The sequence below is a fragment of the Gopherus evgoodei genome, chromosome 8 (assembly GCF_007399415.2).
Source record: "Gopherus evgoodei ecotype Sinaloan lineage chromosome 8, rGopEvg1_v1.p, whole genome shotgun sequence".
Taxonomy (NCBI): Eukaryota; Metazoa; Chordata; order Testudines; family Testudinidae; genus Gopherus; species Gopherus evgoodei.
The window spans coordinates 20,364,546-20,389,708 of NC_044329.1; the positions used below are offsets into that span (position 1 = coordinate 20,364,546).

At 44.6% G+C, this 25,163-nt stretch overlaps 1 protein-coding gene across 1 annotated transcript; it reads left to right on the plus strand.

The window, feature by feature from the left end:
• Positions 1-13,205: 13,205 nt before the first annotated feature.
• Positions 13,206-24,062, plus strand: BOD1 (biorientation of chromosomes in cell division 1). Its single transcript, XM_030573176.1, is given in 9 exon segments — positions 13,206-13,342; positions 13,344-13,394; positions 13,396-13,459; positions 13,462-13,499; positions 17,011-17,023; positions 17,026-17,091; positions 17,094-17,133; positions 21,252-21,446; positions 23,141-24,062. Coding segments are annotated over 9 exon segments (600 nt in total). The 5' UTR covers positions 13,206-13,261; the 3' UTR covers positions 23,193-24,062.
• The last annotated feature ends 1,101 nt before the right edge of the window (positions 24,063-25,163 follow it).

The window sequence follows — 25,163 nt, forward strand, 5'->3', positions numbered from 1 at the left end:
GGCCTTTCATTTGAAATCATTCTTTATTAAAATAAGCACACCGTCCCCTGAAGAAATATCATAGCCAAGCATGCAGAGACTGCTCCTGCCTCTGGGATCTGATTAGAAGAGGTAACCCAGGAAAGGGCAAAAGTGATGGAAAAGGAAATCCTACCCATCCCTGCATACAGAAGGAGGTGACGCTCTCTTCCTCCTCTCATTGTCATAGGGCTCTTTGCTAAAGGAAAGCTGCAGTGATGACTTATTACCACAGAGAGCTCAAATTTGCTGAGTAAATGGATATAAGCACTGAAGCAGTATTAACTGAAGTTCTGTGCCTGCAAGCATCTCACTGAGAGGGTGTTTAAGGCAGAAGGAGGGTGTTGCTTGGCCACTGATAGCTTGGCTCTTAGTGACAGGGAAAGGAAAGGGCAATAATTCACTTCCTCAGAGCCCCCAGGAGGATGGGAGACAGGACCTCTTACCCCAACCCCCAGGCCCCAAACCCTTCTGTTCAGGAGACGTCTTTAAAAAAAAATAAAAATTGAACAGCAATGGACTCTTCTTTGCATGTAGCTGTAGTGGAGAGTAGCCTTTTCCTATTACATTAGAATTTTCTTTGAAAGAAACGCTAGTTAACAGCTGTTGTGTCTGGCTAAGCTCCTCAATGGGGAGAAAGGTTTAAAGGGCAGGACACGTGAAAGAAGGGGGAGATGCTGTAAATCAGGGGTCGGCAACCTTTGGCACACGGCCCACCAGGGTAAGCACCCTGGTGGGCCACGCCGGTTTGTTTAATGCGGCAAACCGCGGCCAGTGGGAGACACGATCGGCCAAACCTGCGGACGCAGCAGTTAAACAAACCAGCCTGGGCCGCATGCCAAAGGTTGCCAATCCCTGCTGTAAATTAACAGGTTAATAAAAAAGGCAGGGAGTACGAAACTAGAATGGGCGGTGCTTAATACCCCCAAGGGTGGGCAGGAGTGATGACTGAGTACCGCAGTGCCTTCCACTGGATGATACGAAACGCAGGTTTCATGGTGACTACCACAGGGGCTGATACAGGGAACTGGAGTGAGTGGGTTTCTGCTTACAATTAATAGACTAAAAGCAGTGACTTTGTTACTTTACTCTATATTTCATGTGATTTTCTAAGCATGCCTCTTTGCTCATTTGCTTGCCCTGAAATAACCCTTTTTTTTTCTGACTGACAGTCCCATCCCCAGGCTGATTATCATAGGACCTGAGTCTGAACAGTAGCAATATACAAGATTATATATATGTATATATAAAATGCTCTCTTTTTCAACTTTCCTGACGGAGATGAACTGGACAAAATATGAATATTGTTCCTTCTGGGGCACGAATGCATGAGGGACAGAATTCACAATGCTGGTGCCTTCTGCAGCTTGAGCCTGATAGAAGAGGTGAAGCCTACATTGTTTTATGTAAACCTATTCCAGGGGTTGTTTACCACAATTTAACGTGTCTGCCTACGTACTATGGCAATGGATAATGTGTCCAGCTAGATTTGATAAAACTCTTTATGGCTGAAAGCCCTTTCTACAGTGCCTTTCAGCTACAGGTTTGCTAGTTAATTAACAAGAACTCAGTGAAGCAGGTATTATTATTATACCCATTTTACAGATGAAATTTTTGAGGAACAGAGATGCTGGATGTCTTGACTAGGGATCACACAGCAAGTCAATCACAGACTCAGGAAGAGAACCCAAGACTCCTAATCTGCTGAACTAACAACTAGAATGCGCACCTTCCTCACAGCTCATTGCTGTTCTGCAACACTAAACATCACTTTATTGTCCCATATTTAGACATAAGCCACAGCGTCTAGCACCACAAGTCTACAAATAACAAACCTGTTTGCATGGTCCAGTGATGATGCTGGCAACCTGTAACAGTTCTTGGGGTACCCAAGACCATGAGTCATCTCATTACCAGCCTATCAGCCACTCAAGCACTCTCCTCCAGGCTATGTCAGCCCTCTCTTCACCTGGCAGGTTAACAAGAGGTGCACCTCAGTTCCCTTGATGAGTTTCCCTGTGATATCTAGGCCCTTACACTGGCTACTCACAGAAATCCCAGATCCTCTGTTCCCAATGGAAAAGGGGACCCCACATTTACCTTAAATCACCATTCCAGCACTTCTGATCACTTATAACGAAACACAGTATGGTTTGGAGATTCCATGAGAAACAAGAAAGTGATCAAAACAAACAGCTGCAATATAAAACAAAGTCATAAAATGCAAACTCAGGTCTACACTTATTAATAGTTATCTTTCCTATCTAACAAGCAGGTTTTTTCTCCCCCCAGAGTTCAGTCCATTGCAAAGCTGGCTGGTTCCCCAGAAACCAGCCAAGATCCAATCTTTATGAAACACTCATACTCAATGTATCAGCTGGAAGCAAAAGAGAAGGAGAAATATATTGGTTGATTACAAGATGAATATAAGCTGCCAATGTGATGCGGCTGTAAAAAGGCGAATGTAGTCCTAGGATGCATCAGGCAAGGTAATTCCAACAGAGATAGGGAAGTGTTATTGCCATTACACAAGGCACTGGTGAGACCTCATCTGGAATACTGTGTGCAGTTCTGGTCTCCCATGTTTGAGAAAGATGAATTCAAACTGCAACAGGTGCAGAAGAGGGCTACTAGGATGATCAGAGGAGTGGAAAACCTACCTTATGAGAAGAAACTCAAAGAGCTTGGCTTGTTTAGCCTAACCAAACAATGGCTGAGGGGCGATATGATTGCTGTCTATAAATAGTTCAGAGGAATAAATACCAGGGAGGGAGAGGAGTTATTTAGTTAGGTGTCAATGCTTACACAAGAACAAGTGGTTATAAACTGGCCATCAACAAGTTTAAGCTTGAAATTAGAGGAAGGTTTCTAACCATCAGAGGAGTGAAGTTCTGGAACAGCCTTCCAAGGGGAGTTCTGGAGCTAAAACACCTAACTGACTTTAAGACTGAACTTGGTAAGTTTATGGACGAGATAATATAATGAAACTGTCTACAATTGGATGTAGCCGATCTGTGACTGCTAGTAGCAAATATTCCCAATAACCAGTGATGGGACACAAGATGGGAAGGTCTTTGAGTTACTACAGAGAATTCTTTCCCAGAATCTGGCTGTTAGGCCCTGCCGAAATGCTCAGGGTCCAACAGACTGTCATATTGGAGTTATGAAGGAATTTCCCCCCAGGTCAGATTGGCAGAGACCCTGGGGGTTTTTCACCTTCCTCTGCAACATTGCATGTCTCACTTGGAGCTTTAAACTAGCGTACATGGTGGATTCTCTGTAACTTGAAGTCTTTAAATCATGATTTGAGAACTTTAGTAACTCAGCCAGAGGTTAGGGTCTATTACAGCAGTGGTCTCCAAACTTTCTTGATCACACACCCCATCAGTAAAAAAATTTTGAGCACACCGCCCCCCAAATATGTATATTTATTTATGTATAAATTATATACATGTACTACTATACTATTATGTACATTATAAAACATACAAAAAAAATTTAAAAAAGGATGAGAAAGATGAAATAAGCAATATTTTGAAAATAATTTTGTATTGTATTTTATTAACGGTACAAAAAACCTTTTTGCTCTCACTAAAAAAATTAATAATTTTTTTTGTGAGAGCAATGTGATTGAATATGCTTCATTATTTCTGAAAATCTTGGTTTAATACTTTGTGACACAGCAATTCAAAGGTCTGGATTAGGGTTAGGGTGCGGGAGGGGGCACGAGGTGAGGTGCGGGGTCTGAGAGGGAGTTAGGGTGGGGAGAGTGCTCAGGCTGAGGTGCAGGGTCTGGGAGGGAGTTAGGGTGTGGGAGGGCGCTCAGGGTGGGTGTGGGGTCTGGAAGGGAGTTAGGGTACGGGAGGAGACTCAGGGCTGGGGCAGGCAGGAGGTGCAGAGCACTTACCTGGGGCAGCTCCTGTTTGGTGCAGGGGATGTGCAGGTGGCTCTGCACAGCATGGCACCACCCCCATGGCCACGATTCCGGGAGCCACAATTCTGGGAGCTGTCCCACCCCCCCTCACCCCCACCCCGGGCAGGGCCACCCAGAACACAGGGGCTTTAAAGGCTGCAGGGCCCTGGGCTAAGGGGGCTCTAGGGCCCTGGCCTGCAACTCTAAAGCCTTTTTTGGAATGTGGCCCTGCGAGCACAGGCTGGAGGACTGAGGAGCAGCAGGGGTAGCCGCACAGCCAGCGGCCAGAGAGAAGCAGGCACTTCTCTCCAGCCGGCTTTGAAGGGGAAAGCGCTGCTTCTTTCCAGCCACTGGCTGTGCGGCTGCTCCTCCTCTTCCACAGGCCGGAGAACTCAGGGCTGCATTCTGAAAGGCGCTTTAGAGCTGCAGGCCAGGGCCCCGGGGCCCCCTTAGCCCAAGGCCTTGCAGCCCCTAAAGCCCCTGTGTTCCGGGTGGCCCTGCCTGCAGGAGGGAGGGGGGGAACAGTTTCTCCACTCCCTCCCTCCTCCAGCCGCCCCCTAACCCCCCCTCCAGCAGTGCTCCTCCTGCCACGTCCCCCAATGGATCATATTGCACACCCCCGGGGTGCACGCACCCCACTTTGGAGACCACTGTATTACAGGAGTGGGTGAGCAAGGTTCTATGGCCTGTAATGTGCAGGATGACAGACTAGATGCTCATGATGGTACCTTCTACCCTTAAACTCTTATGAATCTATGTCTCCTCAGTGAATGGATGCAGAGTGTCTTTCTCCACCCTGTGCTATACTGCATCAATCATTTGTCCTTATTCCAGGCAGAGTGATTGATCCCCCATCTGTTATAATGTTCCGTTTTTACCTCCAACTTGTTTTGATTGTTTACATTTGTCTTTGACAGTTTTCCATTGACTGTTTAGGCTGCAGCAAAGGTAAACAACTGAGCCTTGCATCGCCAGCTAATCAAGAAGGGGTGACAATCACCAAGACACATAATTCCCTGGTGACTAACTTTTCCTCCAAGTCCATAAGGCATAATTTTCAGTATAGTTATATTATTCCTTAAATATTACCCATACACACATCTCACAATGATTATGAGTATTAATAAGTTACAAACTTTCAGCAGAGGCCACATATGCTACCCTTTATGGATCAATACCATGAAAGTGGTGTATTAGCCGTAGTGAGTTGTGAGGTCCGAGACAGGAGTTGCTTGTAAAGAACAGTAACTCTTTTCCAGTTGGCACCGATGAGATGGACCTCTGTGTCATATAACCCTTCATTAACAAGCTAGCATTTGCACTGCCTGCCCATGCCATTGCCATTAGCAGGTCGGCTCTACACGTGGTATCCTGATGAGAGAAGTGAGAGGACTTTTAGCACAGGCAAAAAACTACAGTGGGAGATGGAGGTGGGAGATGTCCCAGGGACCTGCTCTCTGGTCGGAAGGACACAATGGCCTCCCACAGCCTTCTGAGTCATTTGTTAATCTGGAAGAATTTTCACTTGCGACAATCCCAAGTAAATCCCAGAGTGGACTCTCCTGCTCTGCTCAATGGACCCTTGTTGCTGCTCTGCCCTCACCTTCAGGGGTTGGCCTCGCGTGCTGACTCACAGCACCCCAGCCAGGAGCACAGATCAGGCCCTCCCCAGAGCAGAAAGGAGCGGGGGACTTTCACTGAGTTCCCTGCCTGATGCTGCCTAAATAGCCACGTTTTATGCAGGCTCAGAGATGACCCCTCTGGCTTCCTTTGCTTGTTTACTACTGACGTTAATCGATTAATAACATCACTGTCTCACAGCATGATGGGTGATGACAGGATGTACTGCTCCCACTGGCAACTTGTCGCAAGCAAAATCAGGAAGCTTTGGTTTGCTTAGTGGAAACTCCATCCTCAAATAACCGAGTACATCACTGTGGTGCCCTCTAGTGAGACAATCATCATAGTCTTACATTTATTCTAAGCAACGCCATCCACCTTAAGGGACCCTGACATAATGTACCAAGGACAAGACAAGCCCTAGGAGCTAGGGAAAGGAACTCTGCATCCTCCTGTCTAATCCTGGGCATAGTCAGTCTGGTCCAGGTGGATCCCATGAAGCCATTTACATTGCTCCTCAGCCCCTAACTAGGCCCCCTTGGATCCATCACTCTCTTTCACTCACACAAGGACCGCAGGTGTTCCTGCTGCCTCGGGCCAGCAGTACCCTCAGGTTGGGCAGGAGCTGTTAGGAACCCCCATCTCCAAAACTTAGTTGGGTACGGGGAATATTGAGGAAGTCAAAGGGCTCTTCCTCCCTTTCAGTCACTGCCCATTATCAAGTTCAGCCAGATCCTTCCTTGGCTGACATCTTAGGAAGATCCCTGCCCAGGAACACTGGAGATATTCTGCCCTGCCTCACAGTCACTCCTCCATCCTCCATTGTATATATGGCAGCTGGGGGGTGTGGGTGAGGGGACAAACTGGGTGACTGCAGGGAAATGCAGCAGTCCCTAAGAACAAGGCCTCCTACCTCAGGATGCCACTAGTGTTCTGTTGGAGCAGAGCCCAGCCAGGCCATACAGCTGTGCCTGGAGTCTACTCCCACTGCACGAGGGACTCAGAATTTGTCCCATACACAGAGATCACTTCAACAACCACAGCAATCAGTCGATTCTTGGGAGGAATATTGTTTAACAACACTCAGTAACACTACTCCGCAGTGTGGGACAGGGAGTGAAAAAGAACATTTTACCTAAATGAAAATATAGGAAGAATTTAGGAAGGCAGAACGTAAGTTCCCCAAACTCAAATTTGTCCAGGAGTTGGACCCCAAGATTCACATCTGATTCCCTACCCTCCTTGCAAAGACATCACGTTTTCCTTAAATGATCATGAATGGCAGTAACCTGGGTTTTTCCTGACCCTGAGAGTTGATGCCTCTAGCAGCACAGAACCTTTTAGAGGCTGGAGGAGTGAACTTCTACATCCGCCAGCCTGGCTGGATATCGTATGACACTGAGATCCAGTGGTCTGAAATCAACTCCAGCAGTGAAGTGAAAAGATTACTGGAGGAAACAAGCCAAAGAAAAACCACACACACCCCAGAACACAGAACTAAAGTCACATACCCATATATGCATGTGTCCAAATGAACACATAGCACAGGTACAGCGATATTCATTGGCAGAAATAGGCAGTCCTTTGATACTGAACAACGAAGTATGCTTTATTACTGCCATATGTGGTGAAGATGGTGGTGTTTATAGTGCACTGCCTCAAGGCTGGTATAACCTTAACCTATGCCTGTGGAACTCACTGCGACAGGATATTATGGCTAACAGCTTAGTAACTTTTAAAAAGGAGGTTGATATGTTTCTATGAATAAGGATAGTGCCTACAGATGTAGGAGCTGGAACAAAATTACAAGGGATCTCAAACCTCCTGCTTCAAAGCACAAGCTGATCACTAGTGGCGGTGGGAAACGGATTGCTAGTGGTGGTCAGGAAGAAATGTCACCCTAACGGATCATTCTGCATGATTAAATGCCTTGTGGGGAATTTTACACCTCAGTTTGAAACACCCAGCCTTGACCAATGTCAGAGACAAGATACCAGATTAGATGGATCACTTTTCTGCTCAGGTAGGACAGTTCTCATGTGTCACAGATTCCCTGCTTGTAATACGGAACATTGTATACTATGCAATACGCTGCAATGCACACACTTTCCAATGTACATCTCAGTGCTATAAACACTAGCCCTATAGCTGCCAGATGGCGTGGGACAGCTTATGCTGCTTGTCAGAGCGGCTGAATTTTAATCAGGTGAAAAGGACAATGCATTGCATGCAGAATTCCTCCCCCTTCCCCAACACCTGCTGCAACACACAGAAAGACATGGATGAGGGGCTACTCCCCTACAGCGTACTTGGGGGGAGGGCATCATTGTAAGAATCATACTCATCTAGCCATCCCATTTTTGAGATGGGAATATACCACTAAGTCAAATTCAGCCCTAATGTAACTACAGAAGTCAAAGGAGCTAAGAAAGAGATGAATTTGTCTCCCCTGAATTTGCTCCCTTGTTTTGCTGTAGCTTTAGGAAAGTACTTATATGAAAGAGACACACTGGACAGGTATGTTCTCTTCTGAGGTGTATGCATGCAGGGGGGTCATTCACAAACACCTTCTCTTTAAGTCTTTTAGGTAGCAGAAGTCCTGACCAGGTTCAGGAGAGACAATGGTTCAACAGTCCTGTCAACTGAGCTATGCTAGTCCCCAAGTTTGGTGCGCTGGCAGTAAAGCAGAATTTAGAATGGTCAGACAATCAAGTAGTCAGACTCACTGTGCATGTGTATGTCCTGTATGTTAATGCAGGGCTGACTTGGAACAAACCCTTTGTGATCCAGAGGTAACAGAGTAATTCTTAACATATCTTCCATACAACATGGCAAGCAGCAGGATGAATAAATCATCCTGAAAGACAGCACAACACAGAAGTGGATGACAAAGAAAAATATTGGTAGGTAGACAGGTATGATAAATGCTGGCGGTGGTTTCGGTCCAGTTCCCAGCAGACAAATGTCCACATCAGCCCTTATTTACACTCTAAGCAGAGAAAATTGAAAAGTGGATAAGGAACTGGTTAAAAGGGAGACAACAATGGGTCATACCAAAAGGTGAACTGTCAGGCTGGAAGGAGGTTACTAGTGGAGTTCCTCAGGGATCAGTTTTGGGACCAATCTTATTTAACCTTTTTATTACTGACCTTGGCACAAAAAGTGGGAATCTGCGAATAAAGTTTTTGGATGATACAAAGCTGGGAGTTATTGCTAATACAAAGAAGGACCGGGATATCATACAGGAAGATCTGGATGACTTGTAAACTGGAGTAATAATAATAGGATGAAATATAATAGTGAAAGGTGCAAGGTCATGAATTTAGGGATTAATAAAAAGAACTATGTTATAAGCTGGGGATTCATCAGTTGGAAGTAACAGAGGAGGAGAAGGACCTAGGAGTATTGGTTGATCACAGGATGACTATGAGCGTGCCAATGTGATATGGTTGTTAAAAAAGCTAATGCTGTTTTAGGATGCATCAGCGAGGTATTTCCAGCAAAGATAAGAGGTGTCAGTACCGTTATAAAAGGCACTGTTGAGACCTCATCTGGAATACTGTGTGCAGTTCTGGTCTCCCATGTTTAAGAAGGATGAATTCAAACTGGAATAGGTTCAGAGACGGGCTACTAGGATGATCCGAGGAATGGAAAACCTGTCTTATGAAAGGAGACTCAAAAAGCTTGGCTTGTTTAGCCTAACCAAAAGAAGGTTGAGGGGGGATATGACTGCTCTTTATAAATATATCAGAGGGATTAATATTAGGGAGGGAGAGAAATTATTTAAGCTTAGTACCAACATGGACACAAGAACAAATGGATTAAACGGGACACTAAGAAGTTTAGACTTGAAATTAGACGAGGTTTCTAACCATTAGAGAAGTGAAGTTCTGGAACAGCCTTCCAAGGGGAATAGCGGGGGCAAAAGACATATCTGGCTTTAAGACTAAGCGTGATAAGTTTATGAAGGGGGATGGTATGATGGGATCACCTAATTTTGGCAATTAATCTTGATTATCAGCAGGTAAGTATGCCCAGTGGTCTGTGATGGGATGTTAGAAGGGTTGGGATCTGAGTTACTACAGAGAATTCTTTCCTGGGTGCTAGCTGTTGAGTCTCTCCACATGCTCAGGGTTTAACTGATCGCCATAGTTGAGGTTGGCAAGGAATTTTCCTCCAGGGCAGATTGGCAGAGGCCCTGGAGGTTTTTCGCCTTCCTCTGCAGCATGGGGCATGGGTCACTTGCTGAGGATTCTCTGCAGCTTGAGGTCTTCAAACCACAATTTGAGGACTTCAATAACTCAGATATAGGTTAGGGGTTTGTTATAGAAATGGACAGGTGAGATTCTGTGGCCTGCCTTGTGCAGGAGGTCAGACTAGATGATCATAATGGTCCCTTCAGACCTTAAAGTCTATGAGTCTATAAGCCATAGGAATGAATGGCCCACTGAACTTCCTCTTGCCAATAGAGGTAAGTGAACCAAATTCTGTGGTTATTTACACTAATGTAAATTAGGGCTGTCGATTAACTGCAGTTAACTCACATGATTAACTAAAAATATTAACTGCGATTAAAAAAAGTAATCGTGATTAATTGCACTGTTAAACAATAGAATACCAATTGAAACGTATTAAATATTTTGGATGGTTTGTCTACATTTCAAATATATTGATTTCTATTACAACACAGAATACGAAGTGTACAGTGCTCACTTATTTTGTTTATAAATATTTGCACTAAAAATGATAAAAGAAATAGTATTTTTCCATTCCACCTCATACAAGTACTGTAGTGAAATCTCTTTACTGTGAAAGTGTAACTTACAAATGTAGATTTTTTTGTTACATAACTGCAGTCAAGAACAAAACAATGTAAACTTTAGAGCCTACAAGTCCACTCAGTCCTACTTCTTGTTCAGCCAATGGCTAAGACAAACAAGTTTGTTTACATTTATGGGAGATACTGCTGCATGCTTCTTATTTACAATGTCACCTGAAAGTGAGAACAGGCATTCGCATGGCACTTTTGTAGCGCGATGTTGCAATGTATTTATGGGTCCAGTATGCTAAACATTCATGCTTCGGCTACCATCCAGAGGACATGCTCCCATGCTGATAATGCTTCTTAAAAAAAAAGTGTTAATTAATTTCTGATTGAACTCATGGGGGGAGACCTGTGTGTCCCCTGAAGGTACTAATGCGAGATTCTAAGTATAGATATAGCACTCAACCCAAGCTTTAAGAATCTGAAATGCCTTCCGAAATCTGAGAGGGATGAGGGTATGGAGCATGCTTTCAGATGTCTTAAAAGAGCAACACTCAAAATGTGGAAACTACAGAACCCGAACCAACAAAAAATGAAAAATCAACCTTCTGCTGTGGCTCAGATGACGAAAATGAACATGCATGGTCTGCTCTGCTTTGGATCATTATCGAGCAGAACCCGTCATCAGCATGGATGCATGTGCTCTGGAATGGCGGTTTAAGCATGAAGGGACACATGAATCTTTAGTGCTGGGGTTGTCAACCTTTCAGAAGTGGTGTGCCAAGTCTTCATTTATTCATTCTAATTTATTCACTCTAATTTAAGGCTTTGCGTGCCAGTAAATACATTTTAACCTTTTTAGGAGATGTCTTTCTATAAGTCTATCATATATAACTAAACTATAGTTGTATGCAAAGTAAATAAGGTTTTTTAATGTTTAAGTTCATTTAAAACTAAATTAAATGCAGAGCCCCCCGAACTGGTGGCCAGGACCAGGGCAGTGTGAGTGCAACTGAAAATCAGCTCATGTGCCACTTTCGGCACACGTGCCATAGGTTGCCTACCCCTACTTTAGCACATCTGGCTGTAAATATCTTGTGACGCTGACTACAACAGTGTTATGTGAACGTCGTTCTCAACTTTCAGGTGACATTGTAAAACAAGAAGCAGGCGGCATTATCTCCTGCAAATCGTAACCAAACTTGTTTGTCTGGGCGCTGGCTGAAGTAGGACCAAGCAGACTTGTAGGCTCTAATATTTTACATTGTTATATTTTTTAATGCAGTTATTTTTGTACCTATTATACATTTGTAAATTCAACTTTCATGATAACGAAACTGCACTACAGTACTTATACTAGGTGAACTGAAATATATTATTCTTTTGCTTTTTACAGTGCAAATATTTGTAATCACAAAATATAAAGTGAGGACCACACACTCTGTATTCTGAGTTGTAATTTAAGATCAATACATTTGAAAATGTAGAAAAGATCCAAAAATATTTAAATAATGATATTCTATTATTAACAGTGTGATTAATTGCACTATTCATTTTTTATTGCACAGATTTTTTTTTTTATTGCTAGACAGCCCTAATGTAAATCCAAAATAACTCCATTAAAGTTAATTAATTTACTCTGGATTTACGTTAATGTTCTTTAGAACAAAATTTACCCCTAAAACTAAACCTATAAAAATAGTTTTGATATTAGGGCTGCACCTTAAATGCAGGAACTATTAGATCTTCATGTAGATGATATCAATGACTATAGCACTTAGTGATGGAGTAGTCTTCCACTTTTAGATAGATGTCTTCCCTATTAGATAGATGTCTTGGAGGAAGAGTAGACTGTGTTATTGCTGTTAGGAGGCAGGGGCTTACCTCTTTGAGTCACTGAGGAATGTACTACAATAAATTACAAATCAGCATGTTTCTCCAGAGAATTCTGGGATACTGTCAGGAAACAGGGAAACTGGATGGACATCCAGTGATCAAAGGATCTGCATGTTTAATTTAAGGCCAGTGAAACAACAATAGATTCTTAACGAAAATTATCTTTATCCCAAATATTTTACTGCATGATCAAAAATAATCTCAACACTGCAATCCAGCTGCCTTCTTGTCAACTTTGAAGCAATTCACAGAAGGTGATTGCCAAGGACACAGCCTCCCCCAGTAGGCCACATACGTGTATTACAATACACTCCATCCTAGTTTATTAGTGGACGGTACTGGGCGATGACCTTGTAAAGCTTCTGGTGTTGCTAGCACTCAGCCTGACTCACCACAACTCTCAGAATGTGTCGGGCACATTGCACGGGGGTCATCGGGGCAGCTCGTAACATCCGCCAGGACAGCGTGCACGTGGGACTGGAGTTTTCCCGAAGCCCGCAGAGGTGGGGCTGGCCCGGCGGCACAGTGGAAGGAAGGCTGCTCTAGTGACTTGCGGGAGCCGGGGGAGCTCCCTGGAGCAGCACGGGGCTCCGGTGAGCTGCTCGAGCGCTGCCGTGACAGGGGCCGTATAAATACCTGAGCCGGGTCTCCAGGAGCAGAACCCAGGCAGCTCCTCGGAGCTGAGCCCGGCCCGCGCACGCGGGCCCTTCCCTTCCCCCCGCGGGCGCAGGCAGGAGCCGGGAGCTGATGAACCCCCCGCGCACATGGAGTCATAAAAAAACGACAATTCCCAGATGCAGTGCCCAGCCTGCAAGCCCACGGCATTCCGGGCTAGCGCCGCGGTGCACGCTGGGAGTCGTAGTTTCTTTACGCAGCTCATGGCTCAAGTCCTATAAGAGGCGCGCCTGTGGAAGGACTTCCTTTCCACAATGCAGTGGAACGGATCTACGCAGAACGTGGCGCGCCGTCGGCGACTGGCAGCTGTGCCGGTGGCGCTGGGAGCGGCGGCTGCGGGGGTCCCGGCATGCGCCGGGTACCAGGTGTGGGGCATGTCGGAGAGCGGCGGCGCCGGCGGAGCTGCCCCAGGCGGGGGAGGCGGCGTCACCGGAGCTGGGGGCGCGGCGGGGTCTGGGGGGCGCGGCTGCTGGGGCGGGGCCTGGCGCCACCGACCCGGCCTCGCTGCCCTCCCGGGGACGCGCAGCTCATCGCGCTCATCGTGGAGCAGCTCAAGAGCCGCGGCCTCTTCGACGGTTCCGCCGGGACTGCCTGGCCGACGTGGACACCAAGGTACCGCTGGCAGGGGCCCGGCCCCCCCAGCGCATCGCCCCGGCTGCTTACCGGGGAGGGGTCTTCCGACGGGGGACACCTGGGCACTGGGTCTGGTTCTCCCCTACTCTGGCACCAAGGGAGCACCGGGCCAAGCTCAGCCGGGTATCCTCCTTCTTCTCGGAACCTAGTCACCTGGGCGCCCTGACCCTGCTAAGCCTCTGTCGCAACCGGGAGATTAGGTCTGGCCCTTGCTCAAGCTCCAGCGGCTCTGCTGGGACTGCCTTGCTAACATGGGCAACAGGATGGTAGGGGCTCTCCCTCCCAAGACCCCTGGTCTCATACTTGATTGCCCCAGCTTTGGCCTGGGCTGCTTGCTGACATGGGTAGCAGGAACTGTGTATCTCCTCACCTTCCTCTCTCAACAGCAATCCCCAAGTTCCGGTCTCTTGTCTGACCCTGTCCCCTAGTTTCCAGATGCCATCCTGAAAGGGGTTCTGCTTCAGCCACCCACTTCATTATAGGTTCTCACTTTTTATTTTGGGGAGCCTGGTTCCATCTCTAACCTGGTTCCATTTGTGGGAGGAGGAAGCATGCACAGCACTAACCAGGGCACAGGCCTGCCTTGCCTCTGGATTTGTGGGCATTCTCGTGTCTTGGTGGCTGCAGACATGGTCCTGTGGGCCCCAGCTGCTGCAGCCAAGAAGAGTGACCTAAACTATAAATATGAGTGGTTCATGGAGTCCAGAAAGATGATACAGAGGAGAATATGTGGCTTTTCAGTTTTCAATTATTGTACCTTTGTCCTATCCTGTGAGGGCACAAGGTTTCAGCCCTTTTGTGTTTTTCTGACCCCTGCATATGCCTTTCCAATTTCTGTGGCCAGGGCCTTCCTGATAGAGCATAGAAAGCAATATTGGTAATTCAGTAAAAGCCACTATTCTCTAAGTCATTTCTGACTGTGGTACAGGAGTAGGGAAACACCAAGCTGCAGGGCTGGTCTTCACTTCGATGAAAACTGCCACTGGTCAGGACTTCCATCAGTCAAAGTCCTCTTGCAGGAACTGGGTGCAATCCCCACTGTCTTATCAACCTCACAGGGTGATTGATAACTTCTGCCTTCCTAAGCTTTGCCTGACGCTTCCACAGAATGTGGCTTCCCTTCCTGTCCTAAATCATTGCAGCATTTCTAAACAACTGTCTTGTTCCACCTTATAGGCAGCTGCACTTTGCCAGTGGGGAAGTGACTCCTGAATGTGCATAGCTTGTAAAACAATTCAGGATTTTTTAACGTAAAGTGCTGCTTAAAATGAACAATATCTTTAAAGCGTTGTAAACCAACTACACCTCTACCCTGATATAACACGGTCCTTGGGAGCCAAAAATCCTACCGTGTTATAAGTGAAACCCCGTTATATCTGGGTAGTGGCGGCAGGGTTCCAGCAGTGATTTAAAGAGCTCTGGTCTCCAGCCGCTGCGGGGACCCTGGGCCCTTTAAATCGCCGGCCGAGCCCCGCTGCTGCAGCCCTGGGGTAGTGGCGGCAGGGCTCCAGCAGTGATTTAAAGAGCCCCGGGCTCTGGCTGCTGTGGTGAGCCCAGGGCCTTTAAATTGCCAGCCGAGCCTGACTGCCACAGCTCTGGGGTAGTAGTGGCAGGGCTCCAGCAGTGATTTATAGGGCCTGGGGCTCCCCACAGCAGCCAGTGCCCTGGGCCCTATAAAGTGCCGCCCAAGCCTCGGGGTTACCGTGCTATATGCGAACCCGTATTATATCAGGTCTCATTATATCGGGATAGAGGTGTATCTACTTTAGCAATTATGTCATTTGTTTATTTGGCAATTGCTACTATTCTTCTTGCTGAAATGTTAAGTTGTAGCCTTCCTGACAAATGTACTGCCTAAGGTATCCTATTTAAGAACACAGATCCCTTTTCTACTTATTAAAAAGTGTACTAGAATTAACGCTCTTAAAGGGAGAATAGAATTTAAAGCTGACAGAACAAGTACAGCAACAGTGCAAGCTTTCTTGATCCAGAGGGACCAAGCTTGGAGTGGGAAAGTCTTGAATAGAGGTTTTCATTTCCCATCTAATTCCACCAAGAGCATCAGTATTGATAACCTATCTGCTCCTGGTCTGAAACCACCACAACATTCTGCATTAGACTGTGGAACAGCCACTTATCTGATCAGAACAGCTTTCAGTCACAACAAGTGTAAATGGAATTCGATCTGGCTGCTACTCTGAAAATTGTAATTTTTGATGCTGTCTTTTGTTATGGTGATTCTTGTCTTGTTATAAGACATTTTGCCACCTTTTTGCCCTCTCCTTGCACCACACTAGTAACTGGCGTTTTCCCTACACAATAACATGACCATCTTCTAATGTCTGAGGACGGAAAAGGTAAAATTACAGAGCATTTAACACAGCCACACCCTCACCCACCCACTTTCCCGCTCTCATGTTCCAGGGTAGTGTTACAGCAAGCACATCTCTTTCTTTATACTAGTGTTCATTTTATTTGGTTAAAATGTCTAGTAGGAATTTTATGCTGGTTGGAAATCATACAAGAAATCTGCTTAAATCTAACCCTTGCATGCGCAGGCAATCTGCATTCCATTCAGTGACTCGGAAGCAGACAGTAGCAAAACAGGTGTACAGCTGTTGCAATTATAGTGTATTGATAGTACCATCTAGAAACTGCTCTTTGCAATCACCATTTTGTATTCTTGAGTAAAATAAACTTACTTTTGTTCAGAAAAAAATACAGTAAAGGCAACCTGCCCGACACCTTCAAAGACAAGCCTGTGAGCTTAAATTCATAAGTTTGCTAGACACTAAAAATCATCTTCTTAATGAAGACACAGAATTTATGGCTTATTACAACAATCTATCTATTAACGCCTCTTTTTTGTCCTTGACTGTAGAGGTGTGAACAGGCCACTTCACCTTGAATGGTCCCTTACAGTGTGTGTTTACTTATACTAAACCATCTGTGCTACATTGTATTTAGCTGTGACACTGAGGCCTTGACTACACTAGCACTTTACAGCGCTACAACTTTCTTGCTCAGGGGTGTGAAAAAATACCCTCATGAGCGCAGCAAGTTACAGTGCTGTAAAGCACCAGTGTAGACAGTGCCCCACTGGGAGTGCGGCTCCCAGTGCTGTAAAACTAATCCCCTCGGGGAGGTGGAGTACCTGCAGCGCTGGGAGAAGCTCTCTCCCAGTGCTGGCGCTGCGACCTACAACTCGCACTTCAAAGTGCTGCCGCAGCAGCGTTTTGGGAGTTTCGAGTGTAGCCAAGCCCTGAGTACTTTCCAGGACCTGAAGAAAAGCTCTGTGTAGCTTGAAAAGCTTGTCTCTCTCACCAACAGAAGTTAGTCCAATAAAAGATACTACCTCACCAACCTTGTCTCTATAAAAGGAGAAAAGACAATAAACAAAACAGTAATAGACCACACAAGATGTATTATGAAGGATTCTTGCAGGGAATTGTTTCAAGATCTTTTAGTTAAGCCGGATTTTTTTTTTAAGCCAGCCTACCAAAATCGAGGCAGAAAGTGGACAACTTTGTATCTACCCATCTGGACAAACAGGAGTGGAACCCAACAATGAACAAAACCAGTTACGAAATGGTCTGAGACAGAGTGGTGATTCGTAAGTAAGCAGCATTCTGTAAATTGATAGGAATGTTTTTTGATAGATGAAAACTGTAATAGTCACATATCATTGCCCTAAAAGGCTAAGTGCATTTGGACAGTTTTAAGGGTTGAATTCCTGCTTTGTCATTTGTGCCCTCCCAGATTTCACTATAGCAGGTGAATGCAGTTTGAGTTAAACTCACATCACAGCAGTGTTCCTTGAGGATGAATAGGCAGTTTCCCAGAGTAGGATAATACAGGGCACATCCGTTGAAGTATTGAATATGCTGTTGAAGTGTAGCATTCTCTATCAAAGCATTGCATCATACAGTTAACACCATGGTTGCTAACTAAGCTGCATATGAGGTTTGGAACCGAACTTGTGGTCTTCTGCTTCAAAAACAGGCATTTACCACTTAAGCAGAAGAAGGATCTCTATTAGGTCTCTTCTGTTTTTTGCAAAAACCTCCAGCCACTAGTGGGCAGTAATCAAATTCAGGCTCCTCTGATTCCATCCAGCAGATGGCACTGTTGGCACAAGTAGACAGGACATTAAAGCCATAGGGGTTTTTGGTGTCAGGTGTTTTTCCTTTTGTTTTTTGTGTGTTAAATGCAAACAAAACAAACACGTCCATGGAGTACTAGGCTTACTAACTCCTACTGCTACTCCAGTTTACTCTGTAACTTGTGCTACTGTCAAACTTGTTGAATAAACTCCAGTGTTCAGAGAGGCCATGTTCAGTTTCATAGAAACATGCACACGTAGTCTGGGGAAAAAGCTTGAAGCTGTGGATTTCTCCTGAAACTGATGCCTAGGTAGCACCTCGTGGAGGTGGAAATAGGTAGTAGGACAAGGGCATGAGTAGGGAAGAATCGGAACTGGAGACAGGGGCTTTTAACTTCAAAAGGAAAATAACTAAACATATAGCAGTAAGTGTCTTGCAGGAAGCAAGATTAGAAATTTCAGTGCAAGTAGCAGAAACTGCAGATGTCTATTCACATACAAACTGCTTGGCCTAATCAGTGAGGATTGCCCTAATTACCCTGATCTCAGGGTAGAAGTTAACTAGATGTACTGATTGTTGCATTTACAGTATTGCTTGAAAGGGCTTGTTGCCTGGCCCGCGCCAAGTCCATTTTATGCTTTCTCTCTTTTTCCCTCTCTTCACTCTGTTTTGTTTTTTCCATTTCTTGTTGGTGTTTCTCCCTCTCTCGTTGGTGGGCTGCATCTTTGGCTGCTTTCTCTCTTTGTAGGCTGCCATTTGATGTTTTCTTCCTTTCTTTCAGCTCCACCTCTTTTCTCTTTTTTCCATTTGTCGCCTGTGGTCTGCTTCATTGATTTGTTTCTCTGCATCCCTTTTTGCCTTGGAAGTTATGGTTCCTGTTTTCTTGTGTTGGGGTGCCCTCTGGTGTTTACTGCCTGAATAGCAGGTTCTCTGTTGGCTTCCTGGGGTTGCTTAGCAACAGAGTCCTTTAACTTCCTAGCCTCTCCTGAAAGAGTTAAAAAGCAAAAGAAACCTGTCTTTCATTTACAATATGTTCTGGCTGGAGTGCATTGCTGACCACTTACGGCTGCTTTGTTAAACAAAACGACCCTCGTTAAATCTTTATAGCCCTCCCTATGCACAGCTAGACAGAGCAAGAAAAAAATTCTCTAGCTGCAGTTTAAAAACAAAAAACAAACCCCTTCTCTCTGCTTACAAGCAGCTAGCAGAGGAAAGAAACTTAATTTTACTGGCTTTTGGATTCTTATCTTTCCCACATGCTGCACACCATGTCCTAGCAATCTTTCCCAAATCTGAACCTTAGAGTCCAGATAATGAGATACTAGCATGAATTTCCCTAAGCTTAATTACCAGCTTAGATTTGATAGGCTGCCACCACCCAAAAATATAGTGTTTTGGGGCACTCTGACCTCCCCACCTTCCCTGGGGACCCCAAGAACCCAGATCCCTTGGGTTCTTAAAACAAGGAGAAATAAACCATTCCCCCACTTCCCTCCCTCCCAGAATTTCCCTCCCTGGGCTATTCTGAGATACTGATCTAACCTCTTACTTCTCTGTATGGTGATGTATCTCCCTTCCCTTCCTCAAAGAGGCAAACAGATTCAAGGAAAACAGAGAGATTTTATCACTCCCTATCTTCTCCCACCCGTCCTGGTGAGTTATCCCAATCCCCTGGGATAAAACAAGGGAAACAATCAATCAGGTCTAAAAAGAAATCTTTTAATAAAAGAGAGGAAAAAGTAAAGAATTATCTCTGTAACTTCAAGATGTAAATATTACAGGGTCTTATAGCTTACAGACACCAGAAGGAGACTTTCCCACCAGTACCAATACAAATCAAAATATTCCCAGCAACTACACATATAAAGTTAACCAGCCAGATCCACAATTGCAAATAGAGTTAAAACAATTAAAAAGTCTAAACCGCCTGTTTTACTTACTCTATGAAAAGAAACTTAGAGAGCCTGTAGTAATGTCTGGTCTCTCTCAGACCCTCTGAGAGAACAAAGAACTCGCACCCAAACTTCCCTCCACCCAGTTTTGAAAGTATTTTGTCTCCTGATTGGTCCTCTGGTCAGGTGTTTCAGGTCACTGTTTGTTAACCCTTTTATAGGTGAAAGAGACATTAACCCATAGCTATCTGTTTATGACAGTGCAAAATACAGCAACAAGTGTGGCCAACAATCAGAAACTGACAGTAATGGCTTAATAGTACTAGCAAGGCCAGCTTTAGGCCCCACACCTAAGAGGGCCCCGCACCTTAGGCGCCTTTTTAATTTTTTATTCAGCGGCATTTTGGCAGCAGGGGTCCTTTGGTGCCGCCAAAGCCCGGACCGCCGCCGGGTTATTGAATTGGGCCACGCAGTTCATAAAGCCAGCCCTGAGTACTAGAGTAAGCCTTACTATTCTTTTCACTAGAGTAAAATGGCATTTGTACTGTGTTACACACCAGGAAGCTTTGCTCCCTTTTAAACACAGTTAGATGAACTACTAGTATAGGCAATGACTACACAAGGATTAAGGGTTTAGAGCAGTGCTTCTCAAGCTATCTGATGTGGAGGACTGGCAATTTTTTTTCCCAATGTGCCAGGGACCGGTGCCATATTATTATCCTATTTGACGCTCTTATGAGGAAACTCGCCACAGACCGGCAGTCGATGGCTCACAGAACGGCACCGGTCCACGGACCACCACTGAGAAGCACTGGTTTAGAGTACTCACTTAAGTTACTGTGAAGGCTGCAAGAATAAGATAGAGTTGAAATGTGCCAAGATGTCTACGTGTACCCATCCATCATTGGATACAAGTACAAACATTCATCTAACTATATTAGACTTTATTTGATGTCCCCATGACCTGAAAAAGCAGTGGATGTCGTCATGAACATGAATATTCTCTCATGAACATTCACTGCCGTGTTAGTCTGGTGGCTGGTTTTCCAAATGCTAGGCAATGTCTCCGTTTTCCCCTCCCCTGGTCTCTTGCAGACATGACTTAAACCCGCCAGACTGCCCGTGTCCAACAGTCCAAGATTCTGACACAGCCGCTAAAGCAATAAGTCACTTCAGTTACCAGCCCTCAGTTCCAAAAAACTCTGTATTTTGGTGCTGTGTGCATTTGTATGTTTTTTTCTTACAAAAGTACCTGCATAGGTACTCCCTACCGGCTGTTGCAAGGAGCAGGTGATGGTAACGACACTGGGGTGAAGGCCTCTTCTCAATTTGGAGTGTTAGCCCAAGAAAAAAAAATCAACCTCTCACCTTCTGTCCTCCTCATACGTTCTGTTTCCCTTGTTTGTGCCAAAGCATGTTTTGTTTGCTCCTTCTGACCTCATTTCAGAAAGAGCACTCCCAAAGTGGCTCCCATCCAGTATTTCATTTCAGTACCTGGGAGACCAGATGTCAGTTGTGAACACTGCAGGGGGGAATAGAAAAGTTGATAGGTGCAAATGTTCTGGTTTCTGTGTGGTGACTGGAATGCCTCCCTCCTGAAGGAGCTACCAAGTGGGTTGCAGCTCTCACCATATTAATGCTAATTGCAGCTGACATGAGGGCTCTGGAGAGTTCCCAGTGAGGGTAGAAGGGAAGTTGCTCAGAGTAGCTGAATGACTCCTTTGTCTTTGCCCAAGGTCAGGGATGCTGGAAGCTGGAGTGGACAGAATTATTTCTCAGGTGGTGGATCCAAAACTAAACCACATCTTCAGGCCGCAGATAGAGAAAGCGATTCATGAGTTCCTGGCTGCGCAAAAGAAAGAGGAAACTATGCCAGCTCTTCCACCAGAGCCTGAGAATCAGGATCCTCCTGCTCCATCCCAAGATGCCTCGTAAGGTCTTGTATCATTGCACCTTCCCACTTGCTCCTAGTTAGCAAACCCTCTCACTTAATTCACTTGCACAGCATTAAATTAGGTAACATAAACTACATTGGCCAGCAGACCACGACCCTGATATTCTGCCTGGTTTGGTACCAATAACATTACTAGAGGAAATAACCAGAGACAGTTCTGTAGTCCTACAGTTTACAAACCTTCAGAGTCAGAAATGCAGGCCTTGTACCCCTGGAAAACTGGTTGTGGTATTCTACCTGGCTTTACAGGGAGTAGAGGTTTTCTTTCTGATCATCAGCTTTTTACTAGAACATCTAGCAGCTATACTAAGTGACTGCTAAAAGCATATCAGAATCGGAGATAAGGATGATGCAAAATGATTATCAAGGACTAGGGAGGAACACTCTGGCCAGCAACTATGCTTTCAGGTCTGGTTTTGGAACAGTGATCCAAAAGAATTTTGGTTCTTTAAAAGCAGGTTGAGACAACTGCAAAAATTTGACTGAGTGAATAAATTTCAAGTGGATTAAAAATTAAGAAGTGCCGAAATACAACCAAAAATTGAGCTAAGGACAAATTATGGAGATTTGGCATTAAAGTTGTAGATGATCGGTTCCACTGAAGAAACCAAAGTTTGAGTTTTTCTATAACAATCTTTTTCTAGTACTAGCAAACTAATGCACAGGTTAGTGTTCTGTGACGTGAATAATGGCTTCTTCAAAACTTGACAGCATGGACTGATTTACAGCTGAACAACTTACAGATGCTCCCCAATTTACGCAAGCGTTCTGTTCCCAAACACCTTGCATAACTCAAATTTTGCGTAAGTCGGAAACATATACCCGACCATTATGCCAAAAAAAAAACCCTCCTATTTCTAGCTCATGGAACTTTTTCCGTAAGTGCAGATTTGCGTAAGCTGGGTTTGCGTAACCAGGAGGGCGTCTGTATATTTTTCCAGCTAGAAACTGAGGAAGTTCTGTGTTGGATATGAGTTTGCTCTGGCTTTAGGGATTAAAATAAAACTTTCAAGTGATGCTCTTCATAGGGCTATTGAAAAAAACAAAACCAAAAAACTTCTGCATCTTAACGCACACAACTGTTCACCCCATCTCTGTCAAAGGACCTGCCTTTTAACATGTCTGAACTGACTGTTCAGGTCCTCTGAAAGCTCACATTATAGGTGGCTGAGGTACTTTTTTGGAGCAAAAAGTTTCATTCTGAGACTTGGAGCGTAGGCAAATTCATAGCAGCATTATGCAGAAGGAAATTAAAATGGATTTTAATTGCTCTCTACTAATGCTTTTCAAAAGAGAAAATTATCTTGGTCCTACAGTAAATGTTATATTCATAAGGGCCAACAAATAACATGATCTCCTGTATTCATCATGAATTCAGATTGGTCAATTTCTCTAAATACTGCTGTTATCCAGGAAGCTACTGCCACCATCATTCAACAAAAGAATGGATTAAACTTGTGACACACAAGCTTAATGTCCACTGTCCAGCTTGGGTTAGCTCAGCTGTATGTAGTACGCTGCCTCACCAATGCACCCTATCGTGTTTCTGGCTTAAGTGTGAATTTATTAATCTTGAACTATCCAAGCGCTGCTGTTTAACTTGATATGACTTTGTATTCAACTGCATTTACTTTGAAAGATAGAATCCTGTAAACTTTTTTTCTTTTACAGTGTGTTCCTGGTACTAAAAACAGCTGCAGTTGCAAAATACAAATTTGGTTAGACTGGCAATGGACTATTTATTCCATTTGACATGAGACTACAATCTGCTAATGAAGATTGATTATGATACCAGAACTGAGGAAAGCATTAGTAGAATTCACATGCACCCAGAGCGGATAGGCTAAACACGAAGCTTGTTTTGCTATTGATAGAAATCCAGAAAGAAGCACATGTCCTTGCTGATCATGCAGTGGGGTGGAGGGTATCAAATATCTCTCTTGCATGGAGGAGCTAAGAAAAGGGTTTGGATGTGATATTAGTATGACTTGCTAAGGAGGAAGAAAAGTATGTAAGATGTATGTGGGCCTGTGAACTTAATTTTTGTATAGTTCCTGGAAGGCAGCCAATCATGAGATTTACTTTAAAAAGTTTGATTTGGATCAAAGGGGAGACAGTCAGTAAGTTTTATAACTTCATGCTTGTTTACTGCATAAAGAATTGAGCATTGGATGCCAAATCGAATTTGTGACTATATCAGTGCCTGTCTTGAAAAGAGGATGTTCCTGGTTTAAAACAACTGGAAAGAACTCTTCCGTGTCAGTTATCCAGGAGTACTTGGAGACCAACTTCTAGTAGATTTCTGGAAACTAGTGTTTAAATTTAGCTATGTGAATAATATCCAGTTTAGTCATAGTTCTTATTTCCCAGGGAGACTTTAGAAGCAGGGGCTATGAGTGGGTGAAAAATCTGATACTTGTGTTTTAACTTGAAAAAGTTCTCAACCACAATTTTGTTCATGTGACTGTTAGTAGCTACCTAGTTTTCATGCTTAAAAGGGCAGAAGGTCTCTGGGAAGGCCATCAGGTAGGGAATGTGATTAAGTATTCTGCTAGCACGTCTTGATCTTTTATAATAAAAAGTTGAAAAAGCCTATTTTGGTGACTTCATATTTTTTTTTAGGAACCTGCTCAGAGAAGTTGTATCGAAATCCGAGTCTTTACTCCAGTACCGTGCTCTAACCATTAGACTACACTTCTAACAATCATTTCTCCCATTTACAACATAACATTCCAGAATCTACCATGAAATGGGATACACTGAAGGAGATCTTGATCTGAGTTATTCCTTTCCTTACTGTAAAACGCCACTTACAAATTGCTGGGAGAAACCTGAGGTTTCTTTTAATCTCTTTCTGTGCTTCGTTGTGTTGCACACCAGCTGGGGGGCTTCTGAAGATAAAATTCACCAGAGAATCAAACTAGTGCTGTTGGCAACCTCTAAAAATGCATCTTGAATAATTGTGAAATGGAGCTTTTCATTTTCTGAACAACATGGTCATGTTTGAGAGAAAAAAAATGCCTGTGAATGAACTTTAGAAGACTTCAGGTGTCCAAATTCTTCAGAGTGGATGGGCTTTGTATAGCGCATGTAATTGTAATACAATGGCCTACAGAGCCTCTCACAGAGAATAGGACTCCTCGCAACCAGTTCAGTGTCCTATCCAAAATGGAAACTTAAACTCAGTTGGGGTGAAAAAGGAAATTGGTGCTAGAGTCTAAACTTTGCAAATACTTCTCTTCTGTGGTTATTGCAGGAAGCATTGTCCTTCGTTTGTATTAGTACTTGGTACCTTGTGCCCTCCCCGAACGTAAGGCAGAACATCTGAACTATGTTCTAGACCTGGGCCTTTACAAGCCCTTACTGGGGTGGGAAAACTTATGTGGGCCCTCTGTTGTACAACTTTACCCCCAGTCAGGAGCTATACACCTTTATTACGAAACAACCCTTCTCCCCCCTTATTCCTATTCCAAAGGGGGCCCTTCCACAGGCACACTCTGGCAGGACAGATGCTTGTATAGGTAATAAATGTAGACTGACCAGCAGCCAACTAACATCACCAGACAGGCACTGCGGTGGAATCCCCAAGGCAAGCGGAAAAGAGGCCGTCCAAGAAACACCTGCCGACGTGACCTTCAGGCTGATAGCAAAAAAATTGGCTATACCTGGAACCAGCTAGAGCGAATGGCCCAGG